At 43.9% G+C, this 24,620-nt stretch overlaps 1 protein-coding gene across 1 annotated transcript in view; it reads left to right on the top strand.

Annotated features, from left to right (window-relative positions):
* Sec24d (SEC24 homolog D, COPII coat complex component) overlaps positions 1-24,620 on the top strand; it is an 84,440-nt gene that overhangs the window by 37,511 nt on the left and 22,309 nt on the right. The window contains exons 9-11 of the mRNA XM_041649797.1: positions 11,614-11,752; positions 14,174-14,289; positions 19,046-19,170. Of these exons, the coding sequence (XP_041505731.1) occupies positions 11,614-11,752; positions 14,174-14,289; positions 19,046-19,170 (380 nt within the window). The remainder of the gene's footprint in view (positions 1-11,613; positions 11,753-14,173; positions 14,290-19,045; positions 19,171-24,620) is intronic.

Raw genomic sequence — 24,620 nt, 5'->3', positions numbered from 1 at the left:
CAGGACCTCTGGAAGATCAGCCAGTTTTCTTTACCAATAAGCCATCTCTTCAGCCCCGAGTGAGATGTGATGTGATTTAATAAAGAAGGTTGTCCTACTGTTTGTTATTCCTTTAATCCTTTCTTTGAATGACTCCTTCTCCTCCTTCTCCTCCCTCCTCCTCCTCCTCCTCCTTCACCTCCTCCTCCTCCTTCTTTTTCAAGACAGGGTTTTTGTGTAGTTTTGGAGCCTGTCTTGGCACTCGCTCTGTAGACCAGGCTGGCCTCAAACTCACAGAGATCCGCCTGCCTCTGCCTCCCAAATTCTGGGATTAAAGGCGTGTACCACCACTACCCAGCTATGACTTCATATTCTTTTAGCTCAGTATTTATGAAGAAGACGCCATTGGCAAGGAAAAGGAAGAATGGATGCTCAAGAGTTGGCAAATAATGTTAACAAAAACCCAAAATGAGTGTAGGACCAGTGAATCCTGCCAGGGAAGGGTTCACAGCCGTATGAAGGGAACTGACCATCATGACTTTGACTTCTCAGCCACTCGCTCCTGCGTGAGGTGACATATTTTGGCAGAGCAGTTACTCTGTTTAACATACCAAAGGAAAAACACTCTGTCTCCCTAGAGCCTAGTTTATGTCAAGATGACCGTGCGCATCCATCCTCCTTTCAGGAGAATTACAGCTGGTAAGGTCCATGTCACCCTCGTCCCCCTCCTCCCCTTTCTTGTCTCCTTTTTCTTTTATGATGAAGCTCTGCAGGTCCGGGCTGTTTAAGGTCGCAGGGCTAGGAGCTGATCCTGCTGGAACTCTGGTTGGAAACGGGAGTTCTTCAAGCTCCACTGGGCTCGGAGGAGCTGGCCAGGATTTTATTTAGTTAAGTACATAGAAGGGCATTCCTTTTTCTTACCAGTAACAATGGGCTCTTTGTTCCCTCTGAGTTTATGAATGAACTGAACTTACAACGTGAAGCCAGCCCTTCATACTCCTGGAAGGCCAAGATCACCCAGAGTCATTAGTAGATGGCATACATAGAGTCTTTTTGAATAAGTAGGATCTCCTTGGGCTTGTATAGACACAGATCAGCTAAGTCACAGAGATGTGGTTAGTTTATGGTTCTTTAGGGTTCTAAATTAGTGTTTTCAGCATGCCACTCATAATCGGGTCTGTTGATAAATATTGCTAATGAAGTATAAGTTTGAATCATATATTGACCATTTTGGTTTGTACTTGTGAATGACTATAGATGTCATTTATAGCTTTATTTATCTTTCCATAAACTCTGTGGTTAATAAAAAATCATTTTGGAGTCCACTGATGTAGTTTGAATAAGCTCATCCACATTCGTGAGCACTAACTTAGCTCGTTCTCTTTTATTAACAAGACAGACTACCCAGAAAGGACAGCCATTAAGATAGTTATGAAGAGTCTTAAGATATTTAGGGAACCAGTGAAAATCGACTCCATTCCTCAAATTGTAGTGTATGGCAACCAAGTAACAGAAAACCAGGCAAGGAACCAGGAGGTGATCTCTCTGGGCCTTACTGTTAAGACCTTGGTCTGGGCTGGAGAGATGGCTCAGTGGTTAAGAGCAATAGCTGCTCTTCCAGAGGTCCTGACTTCAATTCCCAGCAACCACATGGTGACTCACAACCATCTGTAGTGAGATCTGGTGCCCTCTTCTGACCTACAGGCATACATGCAGGAGGAACACAGTATACATAATAAATAAATAAACCTTAAAAAAAAAAAAAGATCATGGCCTCCCTTCCTGGGCAGAAGCAGCCTGTCCCTTACAGATGACAGAACCAGAAGGCAGGTGCCACTGTCACTTTTCCAGTCTCTGTTGAGCAGCATCCGCTGTGCACGGCCGTGTTTATGTACTTCGTGTATTATTAGATGTTCACGTGAGCAAATACGGAGCTACTTTTACATGTATCTGTGCTCTATAATTAAACTACTACAAAATACCGTGGCCTCTCTAGCTCCTTGCATAATTTAAAAGGAGACTTACAACTAAAATTATCTTCAAGCAGATGTTTCAAAATCCCAAATTAACTGTTAAGATGTGTACTATGCTATGGTCCAAAGCTTGACTATAATATCTTGAATATATTAACCAAAGGGAAAACTTGGAGAGTAAAGTGCACATACTAAAATAGAAATAAGAGCCATGGCTAAAACATTAGGGTTCCTTTATTGTCTAAAGTTACTTTGAAACTAAATCTTAATCCCTGGGTGGTTTGGGTCACTCTTGTGATGCTGTGAATGGGTCTGGCAGCTGAAGAATGCGGCCGTACCCTTTCGAGAGCTGTGCTAGCGTGCTGAGTTCACATTTGTCAGAGCAAAGTGTGTTGCAATTCTGTTATAGTTTAGAAGCAACGCGCGCCAAGCTAATTTTCTCTATTGCAAAGCTAGTCGTTCTCTTTTCTTAGATGAAGAATGACCTCAAGGGAAATAAGAATTAAGGAAAACATCTTGCTATACTTTAATGTACAGGGGAAGTAAATTTGTAGTTTACAGTCTGGGGGCTCGGGCTGCTGTGTCTACAGCCTGAGGCTAGACTAGAGGCCAGCTTCTCTGATGGGAACTGGGGTTCTAAGACAAGCCACTTTAAAGCAAGCTCCCTAACACCTGCTGGTTGCTATTCAAGTTAGTGCTGGAGAGAAAACAAAAAGAGGAGGTGGAGGAGGAGGAGGAAGAGGAGGAGGAGGAGGAGGAGGAAGGAAGGAAGGAAGGAAGGAAGGAAGGAAGGAAGGCAGGCAACAACCACAAAACCCACTTACTTAGGCAGGGTGTAGAGGGGTGTGTTGGTCAGACGTCAACTTGGGAACTGAAAGTTGTTCTCCTGTTTATGTGTGTTACAGTGATTGACAGAGGGCTTCAGGCTTGATGCTAAGTACCCTTACCTGCTGAGCCATCTTGCCTGCAGCCCTATTCATCCTTTAGTTTAATTTCCTCCTCAGTAGAACTTCCTACCCCCACCCTATCCCCCCGCCCCACGCCCTTCTTCATTCTCTTCTACACCTCCCGTCACAGTTTCAAAAAGTTTGAGAAAGTTTCCAATACATGTATTATTTTCCGTAGATGTAATTGTGAAAAAGATGGTGATTTGCTATGCCCCTTTACAGACTAAGTTTCATAGTTACATCTTCAATTATAACAATATTTTGATGATCATAAATACCGTGACCCACACAGGAAACACTGTCACGTGACTGGTAGTTTTCTAAGCAGCACCCAGTTTCCTGAAGGATAATTGATTGCTTATCGTCTTGTTTCAAAACGGGATTTCAGACCAGCCATTGCTTTGATTCCGTAAGAAGCTGCTGCTCGTGCCGTGCGGGCTGGATGGGGTTCTGGGCACTTGGGGCCCGCTAGTGAGGAGCAGACAAGGAGGAGATTCTGTTCTAATGTACAATAGTAAGATCAGGCTCAGATTATACAGCACCGCGGAGGAAGAGAAATCAGAGCAGGGGAGAGGCATGGATCCGTTGGACTGACACCATGCCATCAAGTCTTTCCAGATGGAAGCTGTTTGGAGAGGTTTTCATGACCGGAGCAGAAATGAGACGAATGAAGGGAACTCTCCAACTTTTAATTCTGACAGACGCAAAGGCAGTTCAGTTTTGGACAGATTATTTGCAGTTTAGTTTCGAGCGGATTATTTCAGTCCTTCCCACTTGTGTTTGAGGAAGAGGAGGCTACCATGTGTCCTATTAGGAAGGAAACAGATTGGATTCAAAGGGACTTAAGTCTAAGATCAGCTCCCGGTGTCCCTGGAGCACTGTGTGTTGTAGCAATTAAGCATGTCTTCTGCAAGTGGCCTGCATTTGAACTCTAAGATACAGTTCTCCTGTAGAGATAAAACCTGCAGCTACAGTGGGCCAAGGCTTATGAGAAGCGGAAGGGAATGGAGCTGCACAATCCTTGCCCAGCGAATTCATCGTGCAGCGCTTACTCCAAAGTTCTAACATCTATACCAGGAAGAAGAACGATGGGGACCTTTGAAATCAGGAATCTTATCTTACATGGTGCAGCCCCATACCAGGGCTGTCATTCAGGGAACTTGGTACTGCCTCAATTGTGCTGAGAGTCATTTCTAAAACTGTTGATTTTAGTTATGTGCATACGGGTGTGTCTGTGTATGGATTTGCACATGTGAATGCAGAATCCAGAAGACTGGATCCCTGGAGCTGAAGTTACAGGTGATGGTGTGTAAGCTGCCTGATGTGGGTGCTGGGAACCGAACTCGGCTCCTCTGTAGAGCTGCGTTGCAGCTTCTTAGCCACCGAGCCATCTCTAGCTGTGTGCTGATAATTACTTTCCCTTTTGAAGGTATAGTGGCTGACTTACCAGAGGCAGCTACTTTCCTAGACTTAATTGGATGTGACCTTCCTACCGAAAGGCCCACCTGACATTTGAGGGCTCGATACAATTGTGTCGTCCTTGTTTACTTTAAAGCAGATGTGGCCATTCTGGAGCGGAGTCACATGGCTTGGTTATTGATGCCTGTCTGAGGATCAACTCAGCACGTTCAGGCTTATAGAGCCCTGAGGTGTGTAGGCTAACCTGTTTCCATGCTGTGAAAGCCCACCACTACCACCCCGCTGGAGGGAGGCTCTCTCTGGGCATGAAAGGATCTGCTGGAGCTTCCAAGTTCTTGTTCTGTGGCAGAGAGCCCCACTCCATGTAACAGGCTCTTCCTACAGATCTGAGGCTCAGGGTTTTTCCTGCTTGGTGGGGTCTGCTGCCAGGCCTCAGAAGCTTCACAGCCGGGGACAAGCCTCCTGATACCCGTGCTGTTTGGCTTGTCAGCACAGGCCCTCTGCTTTCTACCACATCCCACCGGGATTGTATCCTGTCTGTGGCTGTCGAATTCTGGCACTTGTGATGTTTCTCTGTTCCTAGGGCCTCAGGATAGCTCAGTTTTAAACAAGGGCTTGTCTTTCAAAATGGCAGCTGGGCACGGCCCTTGGAGCTGGAGAACTCCTCTTCACAACTGACCTGTCTCATTATAGAGTTTGTTGTCCGAGCAAGACCACAACTGGAGTTGAGGCCATGCGAGCTGTGGGATTATCCCATGGGTAGGACTGCCTCTTATCCCCAGGCCCCTGACCTTTTGGATAAGATAGCTGCTTCCCTCACTGCCAGAGATCCAACTGACTGGAACTGGGCTTGGCGTGACTGTTTGCTTTGTGGCAGTTTGCCATCTTTGTCTCTCTACACTGTTGGACTGTCTGTCACTGTGTGTGTGTGTTTGTGTGCTCACACGCATTGTGCATGTGTGTGTGTGTGTGTGTGTGTGTGAGTGTGTGTGTGTGTGTGTGTAAGTGCTACCTCTCCATCTCTTTGAAAACATCTGTGTTTCTTCGTTTTCTTTCTTCTTTTTCCCTGGGTCACCTGTGCTAGGACCAAGGGCTAAATGAGATGCCTTTAACTTATCAAAGTGGACACCAGCTGCCAGATTCTCCCTGCATCCTTCAGTCTCTTCCTGTTACAGAGCCCTCCTGACTGGCACACCCCACTCCCTACCCTAAACTTCTTCATCTCTGGGCCTGGGGTACCCTTCCCCCAGCTGCCTTCCCTATACAACCCAACCTTTTTTTGTTCCCTGACCTTTCCATCTACTCTCTTGGCCCAGGCTGTCCCTTTTGGTGGGCTCCTGCTTTTCCTGTTTCCTCCTTCTTCCCCTCCCCTCTCATGGCTCAGGGTCATGTCCACTCTGGACTCCCCCAGATGTCCCTGCCTCTGGCTGTGCCCTCCCTTTTATTTATGATAAACTCTCTCCTCCACCATACCTTAGAGCTGTCATGTCCTTGCCTTTGTTTCTTCTTTTCGCTCAGTGTGGAAGACAGCTTTTCTCCAGCAGCGCCATAGAAGGAAACGCTGTAAAATCATCCAAACTTGCAAAGAGATAATTTATTGGAAATACAAAATGAGGTTGAGCCAACTAAAAAAAACTCTTAAAAATATAAATGTTATCTTTGAATTGTACATAGGTGGTATATGGTGTGATCTTTAAAATCACTCAGGAAATATGTTCTTCAGGCAGGCAAGTCACGATGTGTTTAGAGACTGCAAGGGGCAGGGACTGAGAGCCAAAGTTTGGGACTGCCTCTGGGACTTCAGGCTAGCTTGTTGGTCGGCTGCCCCTTGTTTATGAAGGCTAGAATCCAAACTACAACACACTGTCATCCTCAGACTCAACTGTGGCAAGGGCACCATGTGACAGATGCTCTCCAGTGGCTTCTTATGGAAGAACCTCAAGGCCAAAGTGGAAGTTGTTACAAAGCAGCATCCAGAGAAAGGTCTATTGGCTTCAGATCATGTGACCATGTGCTCTGTGATGTTTCCAGAGATACTGGCACAGGCCAACACCCCGAACAAGCCTGTGATCAGGATTCAGTGACCAGTCAGAAAGCTCTGTTGGAAAAATTGAGCGATTATGCCAGCCAGTACTGAATTCACCCTCCTAGTGGCAGGGATTCATGATGTCACTGGCGGGCCAGTAGTTCAGTGGGAAGATGAAATACCTGACATCCAGGTTGCCAGGCTACGTGGATGCAGAGATGCAGCGAAGTCATTCACTGAACTGCTCAGGAACTGGAGGAGCCAGGGAGTGTGCCACCCGTTCTCTGGGATGGAGACTAACAACATTTGGTCTCCTGCTTACACACTCTTCCCAAGCACGATTGTGCCAATTTTGTACAGAGAAATAAATACTGAAAAAGAGGGACTAATGGCTGGAGGTGGGGAGGAAGTGAGAGAACGTGTGTGTGTGTGTGTGTGTGTGTGTGTGTGCACGCGCGCACACATGCTCATCCACATGAACTCTGTGCTGTAAAGGAAGGCAGGTCCCTGGGGTTGGGCCTTGTGCAGTTTTCCCCCTTCCATGTTAGCTTATTTATTGATGTTGTCATCGTTCAGGTCTTGTTTAGGCAGCCATATTGTTCCAACAGTATTGTGATGTTATTTCAGTTTTACTTTTGAGAGAGAATTATTTTTTCCCGGAGTTAAGCCTCCCTCCTACTTGGTTATTCAATACCAAGGGGTCATATTTTTTTTTATATACATACAAACAAACCTAAATGATCTCAGTAGTTTATAGTTATATGAGTGCAAATATATATGTATTGTGTATGTATACATATAATATATGCGTATACACAACACACACATATACAAATGATAGTAAAGAGAAAGAGGCCATGAACTTGAGATGGAATGAAGGGGGATTTGGGAAGATTGGAGGTAGGAGACACAGGAGGGATTGGTGGGAGGAAAAGAGACGGGGAGATATGATGTAGTATGTTTTCATTAAAAATATAAAGTAAAGAACTGTCTAAGTGAGGCAAATGCAAAAAATGAGACAGGCGGGCACTCACCCGCGGTGTCCTGGACGCCATTAGGCAGCTAATCCTAGGCGTGGCTGCTGGGCCTCCGACCAGCATCAGCATCCCTGCTGCACTTCCCTCTTGGCCGTGGCTGCATCTTCTCTCCATCACAGTGCTGCTCGGGGCCATGACTCAGCACTGGACTCTGCCTGCTCTGTCTCTTGATTGCCAGGGTACAGAACAGGAGGTGGGAGCCGCTGTGGGAGTGGGCGCTGGCTTCCTGAGTCCTTTTGCTTTTAGGCCACTTTGATGTGGCCCGCTGTGCTGGTGGCTGCTTTTCAGACCCAGCAATATTTCTGCTTTCCCATGTAGAGTCAAGGAGAAGTTGGCAGAATATTAACAACATTTAAAATACAGCTTTTCCTACTACCTCAGTAAATTTGGTAATTGCTTTAATATCTACAAAATGTGTTTATGTATATGTGTGTATAGATATATGCCTGTCTTTTATGAATTTGTTTTAGAATAGTTGGTAAATTTTAGTAAACTTTATATTTATTAATTTTATGAGGTACTAGCTGCTCTAAGTTTGGCTGTTTCTAAAATTACCCAAGTGGTTGCAATTGTTATCTTGGGCATGACCCAGAGAACGTTGTTTTCAAGTGTAGTCTCACAGTGCCACCTACTGGATATAGTCTGTAAGAACAACTTTACAGTTTTGGCGTAGTAGGTTACTTCTTGCTGTCCTAGGACAGAAAATCTACAGCAAAACTCAAGTGTCTGGAGTTTTATTTTGAGACATGACCTGTGTAAGCAAGGTTTGCCTTGTATGTAGGCTCCTTTTCCCATGGCCTTCCTCCTGCCGGATCACAAGCTCATACCCTTGTTCTGTGCTTTGTACGTACAGTGTTCGTAACAACATACAAGCAAACAAAAAACCACAGCCTAAAGATCTTAGAAGGTGTGGATGGGATTCATCCTCTTGAATATCTGATTTTGTTTTGAAGATATAGTCTGTGATTGGTCTCAAATCTCCTTTTTGAACTCTGGTCTTATGAACTCCAGTCTATGGAATGTGTAGTTAGGCACCAGTTTGATCTCGACATATTTGATATAGGGCCCACCCATTAGACTGTGGAGAGGAACCAATAGACTTGACAGTAGCCTGTGATGTTTGCGTGGTCTATAGGACCCCTTTGGCCAACTCTGAATGATAATTTTGAGTAAGTAAAATTATCTACTTTTTTCCAATTAAAACATTTAAATGACAAATAGTATCAGTATGCTATTTGCCACACCCCTGATAATCCCAAAATAGGAGATTCCAAAATCATCTTTGTCCTTTTCCATCTTCAGCGTCCCTGTCACCTGCTTACATATTGATAAACTCACGCACCATGGTAGCAGAACTAACAATAGAAAAATATAGCATGAACAGGAGTGTACAGAGGTCAAAGATGAAAGCACGCTTAGAAGCTGGGGCAGATGAGACACGGTGAGCGCCCTTGGTAAGGAAAGTGAGCAGCTTTAGCCAGTCTTGGAGAAGAAGGAGTTTCACTTACAAATGCGTATTCACTACAGTTAAGCATAGAAGAAAAGGCAGCTTCGGTCTTTCTGAGCTTATGCACCTGACTGTGGAGCCAATAGGTGGCATGGGAAGAGAGTGATCCCTGGCGGTTTTCAACACAGCCTGAGAGATTAAACAAGATAGTGTCACTTTCAAACCTTTCCCCATCACCCGTGAACGAAACATAAACAGTTAAAAAAGCTTTTAAGATAGTGTCACTTTCAAACCTTTCCCCATCACCCGTGAACGAAACATAAACAGTTAAAAAAGCTTTTAAGATTCTTTGCTGCTACCACCCTGGTTGCCTGAAAACCTTTCTTATCATCCCAAGGAGCGAACACAGGAAAACGTAAGTGTTTGTAATAGCCAAGAGAGAGTCCTGACTGGACTGCCATTCATTGCTAGACATCCATGCTGATTCTGGGAGGTAGCGTCTCCCAGGACTGGAATGCTTACGTGGTGGTTGGTGATAGTTCCCAGACGTTTTAGGCCTGGTATGCCTTTGGGCAAATTATAATCCTGAAAATAAAGGCAAATTACCTTCCATTCCCACTGATTTGTCTGGCAAATAATTGTATCGTATTTGTTTCTAAAGCACTTCAAGGAACTGATTGTAGTCTTTGAAGTCTTTGGAAACAAAAGGCTGAAAAAAAGTAGAATTTGGCCATGGTCAAGGCAAATTACAGAATCCTTCCTTGTTTAGCTTCAGAAAGTGTCGTCTGGTTTCAGAGAGTAAACACAGGGACACAGGACCCAGAAGCAGTGGCCTGGCCAATGCCATTAGCTCTGCCTTCAGTTCTTGCTCTCCTGACTTGTCCTGGGCCTTTTGTTTGGTGACTGTATCTTCCCGCTCACGCGGGCCCCTAGATCATGTTTTATTGCTACTAGCTAAAAAAAAAAAAGCAAACTCGGGCCAGTTTATGTCTTTCAGACGTATGTATAAAAACACTACTGTGTACATCCATGTGCAGGTTTGAAGCAAATCCCTAGATGCTTAAAAATGCCTTTCAGCTTTTAACCACTAGTTCATAGCCATATTAAAGTCCCCCAGAAGGTAGATTTTCTGTCCTCTAGGTCATTTTTATGAGAACAGTTTGCGGTAACTAAGAAGCTGGCCTTCAGAAACCCAAGTACATTTCATACTACGCAGCTCTAACCCTCCCATTAAAGACAGTTTTTCATGTGCTAAGTGCTTTTTAGAGAGATAAAGTTGTTCTGGATAGAAACAATGGCAGCTCCATTTCCCCAGCCGTCTGTGCCAAGAACATGTCTCCGCATGCTCACATTAATCCTTGTCTCAACAACTCCTCCTCCCCTCCCACCTTTCCTCCTCTTCCACTGTTCCGAGACCTCACAGCCCAGTTCTGAAACCCCAGCAGTGGGTCAGCTTTCACTCTGAACATCTGACAAAGGCAAACATCTGGACTGGGTTTGCTAAACCTCTGGGAGAAACTGGCCTGATGATCCCTCACCCCACCTGATGCTCCCTATCCCAGCTGATGGTCCCTTACCCCATCTGATGCTCCCCCATTCCATCTGATGGTCCTCCACCCCACCTTGATGATCCCTCACCCCACCTGATAATCTCTCACCCCACCTGATGGTCCCCTGCTCTTCAGGCCTCCATAAAAAGTATCTTCTTTACTTATAACTTTATCTTTAAAATTTTTAATTGTCATGAACAACTCATCGGTTCTCAGGGATTTCTGAAGGTGTTTTCTTTTAACCAAGTTTATAAAAGCAAGAAGGGTCTTTGTGGTTTTATTACAAAAGCTGGGACATTAAGAGACAAGCAGAGTCCTGATGCTGGGCCTCTTTGCTTTCAATCTAGTCTGGCTTTCTACGTTGTGTTGATGAGAAAGATGCATCTGAATCAAGTATTTTTTTTCCAGTCTGTCAAACATGGCCAGTCACACTAAGGGTACTACTATGAAGTTTTGTCATTTAACGAAGTAACAAAAAGTATAATCAGCCTCCAGCCTTAATAAGTGGCCATTCTTGCATATTTTTCAAATAGTTTCATTTTTACAAATGCTTTGTTAAACGGATTCACTTTATTTTATGTGTGAGTGCTTTGTCTACATGTATGTATGTGTATCACAACTGTGCTTGGTGCCCATGGAGGTCAAAAGAGGGCATCAGATCTCCTGGAACTGGAGTTATGGATGGTGGTGAACAACCTTGGTGGCACTAGGAACTGAACCTGGGTCCTCTAGAGCAAAGTGCTCTTAACCCCTGAGTCGTCTCTCCAGTTCAGATAGTTTCATGTTAGAAGAAGTCATTTGTAGTCCATGAACAACATGCTGCCATACACACTAGACTCCTTGGAGTGTGCACAGATTAGCAGGATGCATGCTGTAGGCATCGGGAGCATTTTCACAGAAGCTCAATGAACTATTTACATTATTCTATTTTATTTATTCTCTTTTCACACACACACACACACACACACACACACAGACAGGTAATGCTGCATACACATATTGACATCGATATGTCTGTGTTAATATGCGCTTACACATGAGATATGTTTGTAAGTGATAATCTTTGTCTGGGTGTGGTGGGCTGTGTCATAGTCCTTGAATTCAGCGATGGTCTGGGAGGAATCTTCACGGTCCTGGCAAATGCTCAGGGTTTCTCAGTGAGCCCTAGTGGAGGGTCTTGATAGCACCCAGAATCTCTGTACTCCCAATTCATTTCGTTTTCTCCCTTCTTCTAGACCCCCTTGTACTTGGTAAACCACGGCGAGAGCGGACCAGTGCGGTGCAATCGGTGCAAAGCCTACATGTGCCCGTTCATGCAGTTCATTGAGGGCGGCAGGCGCTATCAGTGTGGATTTTGCAGCTGTGTGAATGACGGTAAATGGTGCCCTTAAGAGGACTTTTTAGATGCTTTTTCCTTAAAAACCAGAAATATTTGACACCTTAGCTTAAGGAAGACAGCTTTTTTCCCCCCCTGGGTGGCACTACTTGTAGCGTCCCTAAACAGAAGCCATTACTAATAGAGCTAGGTCCCTGTTATCCATACGTAGATGCAGGAGCCCCACATGGAAACGGTGCTATCGCTTTGCGTGAAACCGGAGCATGTAACGGCGGAGCTGCGTCTCTTCCACAGTGCCCCATCGCCTGAGGTTGTTCTTGAATTCGTGGTATTTCGGAAAAGCTCATATAACCAAGGGCTTTCCCCTTCTGATATAAATGTTGGATTTTCAGGAGGAAGGGGTCTGTGATGATGCCTTTTTGGGTGTGTTTTTCGTTTCATCCTCTTGTCAATCCGCTAATGTTGATGTTAGCCTGTGAGGGAGGCCACTACAGAGAGAGCCCATGGATAAAGCACTTGTCCACAATCACAAGGGCCTGAGTTTGGTCCTCTGCACCCACATGAAAAACAATCACAGCCTGGTGCTGTGGGGTTGGAAAGGGAGACTCCCTATGGCTCTCTGGCTGGCCAGACTAGCCAAATGGTCAAGCTCCAAGTCCCAGTGAGAGACCCTGTCTCAAGTAACAAGGTGGATGGCTCCCGAGGAATACCACCTGAGGTGGACCCCCCACACACACGTGTAGCTACACACAGATACATGCATGCATGCACACATATGCACACATATGCACAGCGGACCCCCCCCACACGTGTAGCTACACACAGATACATGCGCACATGCACACATATGCACACACACACACGCACTCACGCACACACAGAAACCAGGAGAGAAACAGATTCTGTGGCAGAGCATAATTTATCATGTGACTCAAGTTTGATTGAGAATAGGTGACAGGATAATATTAAATGTTAATGAGCATGTAAAATTAATTTTAAACATCCCGTTATATGTAGATGTGTAAATGAATTTTACATTATGCTGTATAGAAATGACCATTCCACATACTGTAGCCAGACAGCCCAGAAATCTGCACGACACCTACGCATAACCAGTCACTATCATGGCCCCTGGTTTATTTGACTTTACTGACAGAGACTGTCATCTTCGCCTTCTGTAATCTTTTCAAGATGTTGAATTTGCCAAGTTCAGGGTCAAATATGTAAATATAAACTTTATAGAGTTCACTCTTAAGTAGTCATGAGATGATAAGAACATAGACTCTGAAACTTCTGGGTTTTTGAAAATCTGACTTTAGAAAATTAATCCTGTTATAGTTTGCATGTTCACAGCTGAACATAAAGACTCCTAAGTGTTGGTTTCAAACCAGAAGGTACTGCTTTTGTGGTTTTTACAGAAGGGGGATGCTGTTCTTAGCAAAATACTTAAAAGCATTGGTAGCTTTCCCACATACTCCTAACAGAAGTTTCGCAGCCGTCTCTGGCCATCACCAGGCAACAGGAGCTCTTTGGAGCAGAGACTCCGAGCCTTATTTGTCCAAGTGTGGAGCGCGTGAGTCATGACTCTTGCTCTGCCTTTGGGAGACTTCCAGAACTTCGCTAGAAGTAACCTCCCGAGACATTGGAATCAAATTAGACTTCCACTGAGATCTTTCGGGTGCAGTCTTTCCCTAATACAGTAATCTTCTACATGAGGAGGGCCGGCTGCTAGCAGATCAGCGTGTGAAAGCCCAGGGCTGAGGACATGTCTTAATTAAGGTGTAATGAAGATCGTAGTGGATAGGCTAATCCAGATCGTCAGCTATGTTAAAAATCCAAATAGAAAACTAAATTTATAGAGGAGAGGTGACTTAGTGGAGGCAGATACTTGGGTGTGTTAGTTTGGAAACAACGGCACTCTTCTCTGGAAGTCCCAAAATTATAAATGTCCTTTGCTATCAATAACTTGTCTATGATCGAGAGGTTTTTAACAAAGCTCTCATTCCAGTTACATGAATGCAAATATTGTGGTCTGTGGCTTTCTATATAGATAAAATATTTCCTGATTACAATGTAGTAATACATTATGCTGAGAAATAGTAATGAAGCAATCAACACTGATGAAAAGTATGTATAAAATTATGTAGTTCTATAGATAGCATTGCAGGCAGATTGACTTGACTATAAAAAATCAAAGCTTATATATGGCAAAACTGTTATAAACATAATTAAAAGCAAAATCATAATGACTTACAACATATACAAGAGTCAAAAAGTCAGTAACTTTAAAAGAGAAAACTCATTTTTTACATGTCGCTAAGACATGTTCTCACAATGACACTGAGAACAACTTGTGTTCCTGATCCTAACTCCTTTCTGCTATAATAAAATGTGAGAATTTCTTGGGTTGTCTGCTTGTGAAAACAAAGGATTTTCTGCCCCTGGTTTGCTTTCCTTAGTCCCTCCATTCTATTTCCAACATCTGGACCACATTGGAAGGCGAGTAGACCACTATGAGAAGCCGGAGCTGTCGCTGGGATCCTATGAATATGTGGCTACGTTGGATTACTGCAGGGTGAGTGTTGCCAGGATGTAAGCATTTCTATGTCTATTCTGAGTTTCACTGAACAACTTCCATATGTAAAGACATGACACGGTTCACAGACAGAGCATCTCTGGGGCATGTAGAAATGCCTCAGACACAGATCCGAACTAACTCGTTAGCATCATTCAGTTGCTGAGCTGTCTCCTGGGGGTAACCAAGCTTAGAAGTGTGGTATAGAAATAGGAAACAATTCCTTTTTGTGTGTTTGAGAGAGAGGATCCTGTCTTTTGTTTGTTTTGATTTGGTTTCTGAGACAGGGTCTCCCTTAGTTTGGTCCTTGACCCTGCTGTGTGGCTGAAGATGACCTTGAACTCCTGAATGCTAGGGTGAATGGCCTGTGGCGCCTCTCCCGGATGTTGTTCGGCTTCTTAAATGCAGTAATCTAATTCCACATAGGTCTCTGGCTCTTTTGGTTTTTTAGTGACTTCTCTACCAAGCCAGTAACTTAACCAGTATGCTTAGAGGACTGCAGGCTTCCTTACTTTAATATGTAACTCTGAGACTCATTTGACTACCTCCCATAAACTTCTTTGGGTTCTTTCTTTTTCTTTTTATTGTTTTTATTGAGCTGTATGTTTTTCTCTGCTTTCTTCCCTTCTTCCTTCCTCTCACCTCTCCTCTCTTCCATGATCCCCATGCTCCCGATTTACTCAGATCTTGTCTTTTTCTACTTCCCATGTAGCATAGATCCATGTTTATCTCTGTTAGGGTTCTCTTTGTTGTCTAGATTCTCTTGGGGTTGTGAATTGTAGGCTGGTTTTTCTTGCTTTGCGTCTAAAAGCCACTTATGAGTGAGTACATGTGATAATTGTCTTTCTGGGTCTGGGTTACCTCACTCAATATGGTGTTTTCTAGCTCCATCCATTCACCGCCAAATTTCAAGATATCATTATTTTTTCTACTGTGTAGTACTCCATTGTGTACCACATATTTTTTTTTTTATTTATCCATTCTTCAGTCGAGGGACATTTAGGTTGTTTCCAGGTTCTGGCTTTGACAAACAACCCTGCTGTGGACATAGTTGAGCACATGTCCTTGTAGTATGATTGAGCATCCTATTGTTATATACCCAATAGCGGTGTTGCTGGTTCTTGAAGTAGGCTGTTTCCTAATTTTCTGAGAGTCACCATACTGAAATCTAAAGTGGCTGTACAAGTTTGCACTCCTACCAGCAATGTAGGAGTATTCCCCTTACCCCACATTCTCTCCAGTAGAAGCTGTCATCAGTGTTTTTGGTTTTGGCCATTCTGACAGGTTTAAGATGGAATCTCAGAGTTGTTTTGATTTGCAATTCTCTGATGACTAAGGATGTTGAGCAATTTTAAGTGTCTTTTAGCCATTTTAGATTCGTCTGTTGAGAGTTCTCTGTTCAGGTCTGTACCCATGCATAAAACTCAAGTACAAATGGATCAAAGGCCTCAACATAAGACCAACCACACTGAACCTCACAGAAGAGAAAGTTGCAAGCACACTTGAACACATTGGCACAGGAGACCACTTCCTAAATATGACCCCGTAGCACAGACACTGAGAGCAACAGTTAATAAATGGGTTTTTTTCTTAAAAGAAAAAAAGATAACCAAATTAACTTTCCTTATCAAGTCACTGGCTGTGAGACACTATGCTGCCACCACGGAGCTGTCTACAACTGTATGAAATCCTCAACACAGAGACTGACTTTATCGGCTCTGCCTTTATAGAGTAAAGATAAGGGGGTGTCTTTCTCCGGGCCCATCATGTGTGTATGACTCCTATCTGGAAAATGACTACTTATTCTCTGCTTACTGACTAGATGGAAGTTCATTATGAGCACATGTCCTCGTTTATTCGTTCCCATGGGGGCTTCTTTTTCTTCATCAGACTTAGGGGACATCTTTGTTTTATCTGTTCTCCCTGTGATATCTGTGTTTTTGCATGTGTGTCCTCCTCCTAGATTCTGGCACGTTGGGGTCTCAGTTTGATTTGTGACATTTCTACAGTGTCGTGTTGTGTGCCACGTTGTATAGGGACAGGTGAGAGTGCTTCAGTTGCAGATCAAATGTATAGAAGGTAATGGAACCTCCCCTGTCAGCGTACCATGAATTGTGTAGCCAAGTGTTTTACAAGATCAGTATGGAGTTTCCCTGAGGAAAAGCAAATCTACCATCAGCTTTTCTTCCTGAATAAGAATGTAGGGCTTTTTAAAGTTAATTTTAATTCATTTTGACATGTCTTAGATACCTTGGATGTCCAAACAATTCATCTTTGTACTGTAATAACTGCCCCCAAACCAGCAATATGATAAACAAGTTCAAAGACTTTGCCTAAGAAGCATGTCTGATCACAGTATGATCACAGTATGCTACACTGTGAATGGTCAAAGCTGGAGGGGAGCGCAGTCAGAAAGGTGTGTATTGGGAAATAGCATAAGTGAGTTCAGCCAGGAGCAGATAGCCGGGCTCACACTCACCTTGAATCCCAGCACCTGGGAGGCAGAAGCAGATGGAGCTCTGTGAGTTCACAGCCATCCTGGTCTACAGAGTGAGTTCCAGGACAGCCAGAGCTAGTGGGACCCTGTAAAAACAAAACGAAAACAAAACAAAACCCAGAAAACAAACAAAAGTAAATAGCAGTAATAATGAAAGGATACAGCATGAGCAGAGAACCGAACTGCAGGGTGACCAGAAGTGGGTCACAGGGACGGCTCAGTCACTTCTGCTCGGGGTGTCTGAAGACACTGCTGGTGACTGATGTGGACCCATTGTAAGCACCAAGACTGCTGGAGAATGTACTCCATTTTCTTCAAAACCTTATAAGAATTCAAGTATTTTTAAAATGCTATGTCAAATAAAACATATTTACTACTGTCCTGGCTCAGGTTCTGGGGGTGGGGGTATGGTTCTGTGTAGGAAGCATATTGGAAACTGCAGCCACTTTAACTGAGAGAATGCATATTGGGAATGAGGAGTAAACTGAAGAAGTATTTTGAGACAAATCTGTCCTTTTCCTACTGGGTTAGCATCGTGTCTTTGGGGTTTTAGATTTTTGTACACATTGTAAAGGAAGTTTTATAGGAAGTGTGGGCTGACAAGCTGTTGAGAGCTTATGTTACTTTAATAGGACTAGGGATAATGAAAAGTGGGGAGGCAGTGGTTTCCACTGATGTCTGCTGCTTTGCGCACACACACACACACACACACACATTCACACACGCATGCACACACGCATGCACACATGCGCACACTGAATGAATGACTGAGAGGGTCTGTGCAAAAGAGCTAGGGGCCCTGGGTCCACACCAAGTGGCCAGAGAAGCGTTTTTTGTTTTTTTTTTTTTAATGTCTGAGGGAAACAGGTCAAGTACAGCTCCAGCCTCGAGTTGTCATGTGCTGCTGTCACTGACAGTGTGGTGTAGAGGAACGGCAGATTAACCACACACACGGTGAGAACAAGTCTGACTGAGTGAAGGGTTCCTAGAGAGACAAGCAGGTCAGCGAGGAATGACTTGTGGGGAGTCTATGAGGGAGCGTAAGGATAAAAAATAAGATACAATTGGGATTGTCCCTGAGAGGTGTTGCTTTATTAATGAGAATGGCTGTTATTTTTATCTGGTCTCATCTGTATGGTGGAATAGAGGAGATGGGACTTGGGAATTGAGAAGAAATCCTCACATAGACACCAGCAGAATTTCCTCATTCCTTGGCTGTTCTGATTTTGGATATGGAAAAGCGACTTTTCAGACTGAGTTATTATATGTATTTGAAATGGGGGTATTTATTAGAACAGTATTATATATATCTATTACAGTAGATACAGACCCGATTGATGAGATCATTTATAACTCTTGTCATCTAATAATTGAAATATATTTTAATTTTAGAACATTTTTACACTTTACCATAAGCTGAAAAAATGTTGGTCTTGGGTCTTTATTCTCTAGTGGAGGTCACTGATGATATTTGCCTGTGGCTTTCTTTTCTAAACATTTTATAAATCCCAGCTGAAGGATCACTTCCTTATGAGCTATTTGGACACCAGCCAGACTGAGAAACAGCGAGAGCCCGTTTTCATAACAGCTGCTTTATGTTACAGTAACTGTTGCAAAGTCATAGGAAAGGGGCCATTTTTCTTTACCACAAACATGAAGTAAGTTTGGAAAGTATTTTATAATGTATATTTTAAGGTATGCAGTTAATCTTAATAGACACTTTCATATCTGTAGCTGAGTGTGGTGGTGTGGATATTCCTGTAATCCCAGCAGCGGAGAGGCTTAGGCAAGAGAATGAACCGTGCTTGAGGCCAGCCTGAGCTACACAGCAGGGCCTTGCTTCCAAAAACAAAACAAAAAAACCACAGGAAGTGGTGAGAGACCTGAATCATGATATCCCAGTTAATGAAGCTTGGTTACAGTTTCCAAAAATGTTAATTTTCGATTGTACTCCTTTTGAACATTCCTTTTCAGGGCCCCAAGCGCATTTCCTCCTATAAGAGAGATTGCTGCTTAAAGGGCTGGCCCAATACTTTCTCTGTGAATATAGCGGAGAGTTCCTGTCATAACCTGGAGAATAAGCGGCTTCTTTTATTTATTTTTATAGTGGGGACTGAGTTTCCTAGAAAGTTATTGATCCACAGAGGTTGTATCCTAAGTATTGACTGAAGCATCTGATGGGCCTTAGGGTTTGTTTGTGTTTGATTGTGAAATACATTTAGTTTGTATCTATTTGTATGCCGTTTTGCCTTCCTGCAGAAGAATAAGCCTCCCAACCCACCAGCCTTTATCTTCATGATCGATGTCTCGTACAGTAACATAAAGAATGGACTGGTCAAGCTCATATGTGAGGAACTGAAGACGGTGCTGCAGAGACTGCCCAAGTAAGAGAACCGCTCTTCTTCTGTGAGATGCTGTGTGGCTGAGCTGGTGCAGACTGGCCGGTTAATATCGTTTGCTAATGGGAACATTGTAGCTAGTCACCGTTCTTCTGAATATCCAGAATGTCAGAGTGGATATTTGTATAAAGAAAAACAATGATAGATAAATGAAATGTCTCAAAATACTTGACACACTGCAAGGAGAATCCCAGTAATAAGTATATGGGGGAAATTTTGCAAGACTATTTCATAAAAGCTGGTGGTTGCTGAGAGTGGCAGAGCCCAAAGGGTCCCAGAAAACGGAGCAGTTGTGGGAAGGGACGGAATCTTTTTAGCCAAAGTCCCTTCTGCCCTTGTGTGATGCCAGCAAACTCCTTCCCGCCTCCTGTGTGCCCTGGCTTAGCAGCATGAGGCGAGCCTCTCTCTGCCATTCCAGCAAGCAGCACTTGGAAGGAAAGGAGGCAGCTCTTCATTGACCAGCAGGTGACTAGACCCTGTCCTGATGACCTCGCTGCTGCAGACTGCTTTAAAAGGCTAGCGGGCACGCTACCTGCTGTAGACGAGAAAAGGAAATAAGATTGACGGCAGTTTTACCCATGAAATATAGTTGTGTACACGCATACCTTACATCACATTTGGAAGAATTAAAAACAGGTTTGCTTTAAGGGGTCAGAGAGGGGTGCTCAAAAAACATTTTTATGTAAATGAAACCCTTAGAGATTGAAAAGAAATGGCAGTAAGTAGTTGGTAGTGTCCTTTTATTTAAAATCATGGTGAGTTCCAGTTGTCTCTGTGCACAAGCTAGCTGTTTGGAACTGGAGCTGGTGCCAAGCCTGGAGACTGGCATAGGGGGGTGTTGTCATCTGCCAAGAGGCCATGCATAGAGGATAGAGAGGCCCTGGCGTGCTGCCAGGCCAGGACGTGCTGTGCACCCCATACCTTTCACCTCCTTGCTGAGCACACAGGGCAACATCTGTTCTGGATGGGGGCATTTGGGTGAGGAGGGATTCCTCAGCCATGGTGCTTTGTGGCCTTTGAACGCCCACTCCTCTGTAACCTCCCCCCGCCCCCCCTCCCCCGCCAACTGATGCTTTGTGTATGAGAAACTGAGATGAGTAGGCTCTGGACCTCCCACGAGCAGTTCTGTTTGTATCTGTTAAGCGGCACTCATAATATTGTGGAGATGGTTTGGAAAACAAACACTGAGGTGACTTCAGACTGGCCCGAGGTGAAAAGCGAGATGAAGCGAGCTGCAGGTGGCAAGCTAAGGCCCAGATGCCCTGAGATTGCTTTGTCTCGTGTCAGAGAGCCTCGAGAAGGATTGGTTTTCTGCTAGACGCCATGCGCTTCACACAGAACTCGCCCTTGGGCCTTCTGAAGTTCAAATCTGGATTTGACGGTGGTTGGTCTATAGGAAAGGGTTAGTTTATAAGAAACCACTCCGGTTTCTGTAAACAGGTTCTCTTCTCCTTGTCTCCCGCTGAGTCAGGCTAAACTGTCTTCACCAAGTCACCCCACAAACCCCGTGTTCCTTACCGGGAGCAGCGGCGCTTGCTCTCAGATCTGAAATCACACACTCTGTTGTTCTCACTGTACCCGCACCCCTGAAGCAGATGTCTGACTCTGGCAGAAGACAAGAGAGAAAAGTCGAAGGTTACAGCTGGTTACTCTCTGACGCTATCAAATCTCTCTAAACTCTGTGTTGTCAAGCCAACTGTCTTCGTTTGAAAAAACAAAAAACACCTGGTTGCTTTCTGTCTGAAATTTGTTTTGGTCTCTGCGTATATGCAGCTTTCTTTTTTTCTTTTTTATGGTAAGACTGCCCCATCAGTTTGATTGCTCTTCTTGTACTAAAGCAGGTGGCATGTTTTACATGATCTCTGTAAAACAGTCTGCATGTGCTTGCTGTTCTAGAATGTTCTGAATTTTCTGAAAAGGGAAACCCCTTCTTTTCTGTTTGACTCTGAACTGGCTTTGAAAAGTTTCTAGATTTTCTGACTTCTTTGGAACAAGGAGGAAAAACTTTTCAATCCTTCATCTGTTATTCATCGTAAATCATTGGGTTAATTTGACTTTTGCTTCTTTCCAACGTTGATGAATTAAATATTGGACATGGGGCTGGCAGGATGGCCGAGTTAATAAGCGCTTGCCTTTGTTTTATTTTATTTCAAGTGCAAGGGCCTGAGTTCAATTTTGAGAACACAGATAAGGGCCGGTGGCTGGCAGCGACTCTGGCATAATTGGCGAGCTCCTGGCCAATGAGCAACTTTGTCTGGTGTCCCGAGGGTGCCATCCAGTACCCTCTGCTGGACTCCACATGCACCTATATCCACATACATATACACAAAGAGTACAAAAGAGGACAAATGTCTAAAAATAATGGAAATTCATGAGTTAGGAATTTTGTGGTTTATCTGCTTACTAATGTCTGTGGTATTGCTCTGCCGGATTCATATATTAAGCAATCTGGCTGCTGTTGGAAAGAGCGTAGCTGAAACGCAGAAGAGGAAGGCCCGTTAACCACTGTCATCTTCATGTACCTCACATGGTTCTACGCAGCCCTTCGTGTACCCTACAGAGTCATACAGCCATTCATGGGCTCTACAGAACTGTGCAGAGTCCTTCATGTGTCCTGCAGAGTTAGGATACAGCCCTGCATGTACCTCACAGAGTTACGCAGAACTAATGGGGAAAGCCAGAGTTTTCTTCATGTGATACATTATAGTGTTGAGGAAATTTTAGGACAATTCCATCTTTGAACAAATTTTTGAAAAGTTTTCATATTGTTTCTCAAATTAAAAAGCATGTTTCTATGAAGATGAGTGATACGGTCTTACAATGATGTGAGATGTTCTGATTAGATGCTCTTTAAAAATGTCAGTTTAGATTATCAGCTATCCCTGTGGATCCCAAGATGCTCTTTCCCACCTAGATAGCATATGCCCAAATCCAGTAAGAGGTATCAGTCTGGAGTATTGCTCTCTTTCTCTGTGTGTGTGTCTGTGTGTCTCTGTGTGTGTGTGTGTCTGTGTGTTTGTCTGTGTGTCTCTGTGTGTGTGTGTGTGTCTGTGTGTTGCTTTCTTTGACTCCAATCTAACTATGAAAAGAATCAGTCACTCATGATTTATCAGACATACTTATTTATGCAATGAATGGTTACTGGGAAACAAAGGTGAATGAATGACTTGCTAGTAAACTTTTTGTCAAATAAAAAACCTAATTTGTAGCATATTCTTATTGCATATGCCAATATTTCTAGCCAGACGGATTTTAAGCCAGATTGCAGGAAGGGGTTCATTGACCCGCAGTTTAAAGGCACACGGCATCATAGCGGGTTGGTTACATCGCACCTGCAGTCAGAAAGCAGAGGAGATGACTGATGACGGCCACTCCACAGTGCACCCCCCTCCCTAGTTATTTGACTCAGCTATGGGGGTGCACACATGAGTGAGTGCCGGTGCCCACAGAGGCGTCTGTGGATGACTTCACATTCCCCTGGTGCTGGAGATACAGGAAGTTGTGAGCCACTAGAGATGGTGTCGAGAACTGAACTCAGGTCCTCTGCAAGATCCCTAAATGCTCTTAACCACGGAGCCCTCTCTCCAGCCAACTTCTTTTTTATCCAGTTTAGGGCCCCTCCCCCAAGCAATGTTACTGCCCACCTTCAGGATGAGTCTTTGACCTAATCTAGATAATCTGCCGAGAAATCTCTCTCAGTTGATTCGTAATCCAGTCAAGTTAAAAACCGGGATTAACCATTACAAGCTCTAATTTGCCACCCACAGTCCAGTGTCTCACCAGCAGATAAGTTCAGTAAAACCCGAATTCTCCACCGCAGTAGACTTTGTGGAATGGCACGGGGCGAGGAGGGGTGGTAGATGAGTCTTGGGCATTTCCTTCTGTCAGCTTCCATTTGTACTGGACACTGAGAGAAACGCGTTACAGGAATTCAGAAGAGGAAGTGACTTCTAGCTGGTCCCCTCAGGAGATTTCATAGGAGGAAGGATTTATGCTTGGTCTCGATGAACAGATTTTTAATAACAGGGAAGCGGAGAAAGCGCAGAAGCAGCGCCGTGTTTGTGGGGTCACCTGGGGCGGCACAGCATAGAAGCACGGAAGCTGCTCATGTGACCTCAGACAGCGCAGGAGACACCTGTGTGTGTTTTAACCTGTAGATGGGGACTCCCACTTCTGAAATCATTGCAAATGCCCAAAAATGTAAGCATTTACCCACTGCTCTTGCAATAGGTTATGAGAACCTTTGAAACGTTACCAATTTATAAAACCATATTGAGGAAAAAAGCAAAACAGGTAAAAAACCAGTTCATGTCAGCCTGCACTCAGCAGTCTGCAGTGAAAGCTGACATTTCAACTTGAGATATCTCTTGTGGGCACTTTCATTTCCTTTTTATCCCATCATGTTCAAGTTGTTCATATATAAACACACACATACACACACACACACACACCTCATTCATTGATTATTTGAGTTTTTTGAGACACTCTGATGTAGCTGAGGCTGGCCCTAAACTCCTGATATTCCTGTCTCTATCCTCTTCAGTGCTTGGGTTACAGACAACACCAAAACAGCCTCAATATCATTTATATTATGGAGAAAATTCAGGAATGAGAAAAGTACACCCTTCTTCAGAAAAACAGTATCTTAAGCAGAGGAGATGTCACTGAAATGGAAGAGTCAAGGAAAACATCATATACCTTTCTATCGTGATTGTCATCGAGACTCTGAGCACTGTGTAGAATTTGTCGGTGGAACTTAGAGTACCTTGTGGTGTGGGTATTTTAAGGCCATTGTGAGCGGGCAGAAATGCAGTCATCAAGCAGGCAACAGGAGCCTGTGCCGCAAAATTCTAATATCTTTGCTGTGGACTGAGGTGAATGAGTTCATCTTATACTTTCTGGAACACTAACAAACTGCTTGCAATTCCTGAAAGAAAAGATGCTGCTTAGTATAGTTTCATAGGTTTCATTTCCTGTTACGACCATCACAAGAAATCTTATTTATGAGTGTAATTTACTTGCTATTATATGTTCCTGTGGCATGTTGTTAAAATCTAGCGATTGCTACATTGAGATGTAGGATGTGTAGCAAAAATATCCCGCAGGAGCCGAAAGTCCTTTCCTATCAGTAAGTCAAGCGTTCCCTCCCTCTCGCGCTTCAGGTGTCTTGTTGCTTCTGTCTTTTAGTTACTTCTAAGAACATTTTATTTATATGAATGTAATAAGCCCAGATTGTTCATGGGAATTCTAAAATTTCTAACTTCTATGAATTGTATTTAAGCTAGGCATAGTGGAGACTGCCTTTAATCTCAGCATTGGGAAGGTAGAGCAGGCAGATCTCTGAGTGTAAGGCCAGCCTGATCTACAGAGTGAGTTCCAGGACAGCCAGGACTACACAGAGAAACTACATCTTGAAAAGACGCCCCCCCCCCAAA

Source organism: Microtus oregoni, unplaced genomic scaffold (assembly GCF_018167655.1).
Source record: "Microtus oregoni isolate MIOR12 unplaced genomic scaffold, Mior012 000000F_ref0000247, whole genome shotgun sequence".
Taxonomy (NCBI): domain Eukaryota; kingdom Metazoa; phylum Chordata; class Mammalia; order Rodentia; family Cricetidae; genus Microtus; species Microtus oregoni.
The sequence above is the reverse complement of the archived record's forward strand: the minus strand, read 5'-3'. Positions and strand labels throughout refer to the sequence as shown.